The sequence below is a fragment of the Corapipo altera genome, unplaced genomic scaffold, assembly GCF_003945725.1.
Source record: "Corapipo altera isolate COAL_440 unplaced genomic scaffold, ASM394572v1 169, whole genome shotgun sequence".
NCBI lineage: Eukaryota > Metazoa > Chordata > Aves > Passeriformes > Pipridae > Corapipo > Corapipo altera.
In genome coordinates, this window is record NW_020884946.1 from 756858 (window position 1) to 760565 (window position 3708).

Below are 3708 nucleotides of genomic sequence, written 5' to 3' on the forward strand. Positions count from 1 at the left end.
TTCCCAAACCTTCCCTTCCTAACCTTCCCCAAAACCCACTGGTCCTAAAAAAACACTTGTGTACACGGAAGCCAGAAGCAACTTGGTAGAAACACTGATGGGATCAGAATCTCAGTCAATAAAACTATTTAATGAGCAATTAGGATTCACTCTAGCCCGTGGATTTTTACTGGAAAATTTGAGCAGCTACATTCACTCATTTTTTAAAATAAAATGTGAATCTGCCCCTGCCTGTTGCACAAAGGCACGGGATGATTAATAAACAGTAATGAATGACTCCCACCAGTGCAGCAAAACTTCAACAACCAAATATTTCTAAGAGGTGAGATCACACTGAAAACAAGTTCTCAGATATTTAAGAAAATGGAAGTTACTTATGTACAGGTTTCCCATTGCTGTTCTGAACTTACACAACTGATCAACGAGATCAACTAAAAATCTTTACAATATTACAAATCCAAAAATATTTCACTCTACACATGTCCAATTTTTCCAGCAAGGCCTGTATAATTTGGGTGGACAGGGCACAAAACTGATTTCACGCTGCACATGCAAGATATGTGACTTAAAGCTTTTATGACTATTCCATTTTTTTTCAAGTATTTAAGACGCAATTGTGTCACAGACACAAGGTACAGCATATTTTAAAACTGCTATGTTGCACCATGTTGCTTTCATTTATTCTGCTTTTTATACCATCTTTTTAAGGTCACACTGACAGTCTGTTTGTTAAATTGCCACGGAACTTGCAACCCCAGCAATGTGGTACTTTGTTATATCTATGACCTCCATCTGTAGCACTTCCCTCCTGCTTCTGAACACTTCCATGGATCTTATCCTGTTGCCTCTAAGTCCCACCTACACCCTCTTTTCTTAACTGAGTAGCAGAGTCCCTGGCTGGAGGCAGCTACACTTCCTCAGGCTTATTTTCAGTGACTGTGCTTTTTTTTCTTTGATTCCTAATCAGGCATTTAGGGCTTTTGGGTTTGGGGTTTTTTTTCCAGTAAGGAAAAAGCAAGCACAGGCAGGGCGAAGCCAGAGCTACAAAATCTGTAAACAGGATACAGATGACAGTAAAACACCTCCCTGCAGTCTCACATCTATTCTGGAGAGCAAAGAAACAAAGTGGTTTTGCAGCTCGAAAATTTATGAGGCCTTCCAGAGAGAGGTTGCTCATAAGAGGCTGTGTGTAACCTTGGTGAGCAGCTCTTATTTTTGGTGGACGTTTCCAAAACAAGGGAAGAGGAGATATTTCAGTCTGGTTTTGTCTTGCTCAAGTCCCAGTGCCTCTGCTCTGTATGTTGAAGTTGCCCCCACACCTCAGCAACCTTCTCCTCCTCCCACTGAATTTTCCCAGCTGTAGCTGAGCCATCAGATGATTAATTAGCCCTTCAGATCTCTGTTTTTCAGTATTCCCTTCCGGGAAGCGAGGCAAACTCAAAAAGATGAAAGTTTCCAGGGACTTGGCGATTCAAGAGAGACACCACACTCGTTGCCTGAATTAAGTTATGATCAGCTCAGGGAAAAAAAAAAAAAAAAAGAAAAGGGAATGCTTTGATGTCCCCGATGTCTTCCCCGAGGTTAAAGATCAGGGCTCACGTATCTCCAGCTGAGTGCGTAAGTCCCGAAACCAGCGGCTTCCATGTGATCCCGCATTCTTTATATTGTCTGGGTGCTTTGTTGAATTTAAGGTCAGTTAGGAGGATAAACTTGGGGCTTCCACGGCCCTATTATTGCCTCTGGGAACTTGAAAGATCTAAGTCTGGAAATCACTTGAAGCATCAAGTATAGTTTGCCCTTTCAAAGGGCGAGGACTCCTTGTCTCTGCCGCTCACTGTGTGACAAGTTACTTCACATATCCCTGTCACCAGCCCCCCCCCTTCCTCCCTGGTGATTACACTCCCTGCTTTTTTGGGACAAGGCTTTCTCTTTATCTGTGTTTGTAGAGGGGAGGCCTCATCACTAGTCCTGTAGGTAATACAAGGACCATAATACTAATCCTAAAACAATCAGAGGAATGTCCAGTGTGGAGATCTGTCTGCACCTGAAGATGGAAGATAGTCTACTTGCTCTTTTTTATGTTGTTTTTTCTTTAGTCCTAGGTTCTCTCTCTGGTTTTTCTGAATTCAGACTAGGACTGTAGCTCTCTTTATCCAGATCTTTTTTCTTAAACTTTCCCTAGCCTCGGTTATTTTTCCTCTCATTGTTTGGAACTGATTTCCTTGAAGTCACAGAGGTAAAAAGGGCAACAAATTTTGCCAGCCCAACAAAAGCAGCCTGTCTAGCCCTAAGTCTTACTTAAAACTCTGCAAGAGTTCTGAAAGAAAACTCCTCCCTTGGAGGGCTCCTTAGTGGACTCCTCCAATAACTTTAAAAAACCCTGTATTTGTATGCAAAAATCAATATCAAATGAAAAGTTAAAATTCTGACTGAAAAAAGTCTACTTTTTGTACAGCTACAGAACAATATGAAGATAACATAAGTAAAATGTAAGCAAAAAAAATATGTTTTCTTGTTTGCCCATTTTGTTAATTGCATAGTATTCCATAATCACTGCCTCGTCCTTTTCCATGTTAGGACAGAGAAGAGCTGGTTAAAATCTTTACAGTGATGAACAGAAAGAGGAACAGAGCAAGCAAAGTCAGGTGCAAAATGCAGAAGTCGTAAAAAAACCAAACCCAGATATAGTTAAAAGCACATGATCTGAAGCCAGAAACTTTCGAAATCGGGGTCAGAAGTGAACAATACCCAGCGGCGCTGGGATGAGCCAGGGGACTTATTTATTCAGCATCATAATGTTTTGGTGTTTCTGCATCCGTTTGTGGTCCCGAGGATGCTCTGAACCCTCCGGAGCCTCCGCGGTGAACCAGGGGAGTTTCCTCTGGGCTTCCCCCGGCACCGAGGGGAGGAGCGGCCGAAACACGGATTCCCCAAAGAACCGGGACACCCCAGAGCACCCCGACCCCCCAAAGAACACTCGGACCCCCAAGACCATCCTGATTCCCAGAGCACCCGGACCCCCAGAGCATCCGCTCACCCAAAAACGCCCGGACCCTCCGAGGGCACCCGATCCCCCCAGAGCACCGGGAGCCCCAAGAACACTCGGGCTCCCCTCGAACACCCACTCCCCGCAGAGCACCGGGTCCCTCAGGGCATCCAGACCCCGCCAAGAACACCCGCACCCCCTGAGGGCACCCGGACCCCCCGGAAGATTCAGATTCGCAAAGCACCCAGACCCCCCAGAGCAGCGGCTTCCCCAGAGCATCGGGTCCCCCAGGGCACCCAGACCCCGCCAGAACACCCACCCGCACCCCCTCAGGGCACCCGTTCACCCCAGAGCACCCTCTCCCCACCCCAAGAACACCCGAACCCCCCCAGGGCGCCCAGCCCGACCCGCGGACCTGCCCAGCCCGCCGTGCCCGAGCCCCCCTCCCTCCGCCCCGCCGCCGCTACCTGGAGAAGAGCACGGCTCCGCCGGCCGCGGGGTCGTGCCTGAGGAGCCACAGCGCCCGCAGGGCCATGGTGGTGATGCCGATGCCGGCGGTGATGCCGATGCCGGCGCTGATGCCGATGCCGGCGGTGCCGATGGCGGCCGGGGAGGAGCCGCGGCCGGGCCGTGCCCGCCTGGCGCAGCCCCATTTCCGGCGGGCGGAGGCGGCGCCGCGGCCGCCGCTGCTGCTGCCGGGGCGGGGGACACAATGGGCGGCC

General features: G+C 48.8%; 1 protein-coding gene across 1 annotated transcript in view; it reads right to left on the reverse strand.

Annotated features, from left to right (window-relative positions):
• AP5M1 (adaptor related protein complex 5 subunit mu 1) overlaps positions 1 to 3597 on the reverse strand; it is an 8702-nt gene extending 5105 nt beyond the window's left edge. The window contains exon 1 of the mRNA XM_027662610.1: positions 3454 to 3597. Within this exon, the coding sequence (XP_027518411.1) occupies positions 3454 to 3521 (68 nt within the window). The 5' untranslated portion in view covers positions 3522 to 3597. The remainder of the gene's footprint in view (positions 1 to 3453) is intronic.
• Between the last annotated feature and the right edge of the window lie 111 nt (positions 3598 to 3708).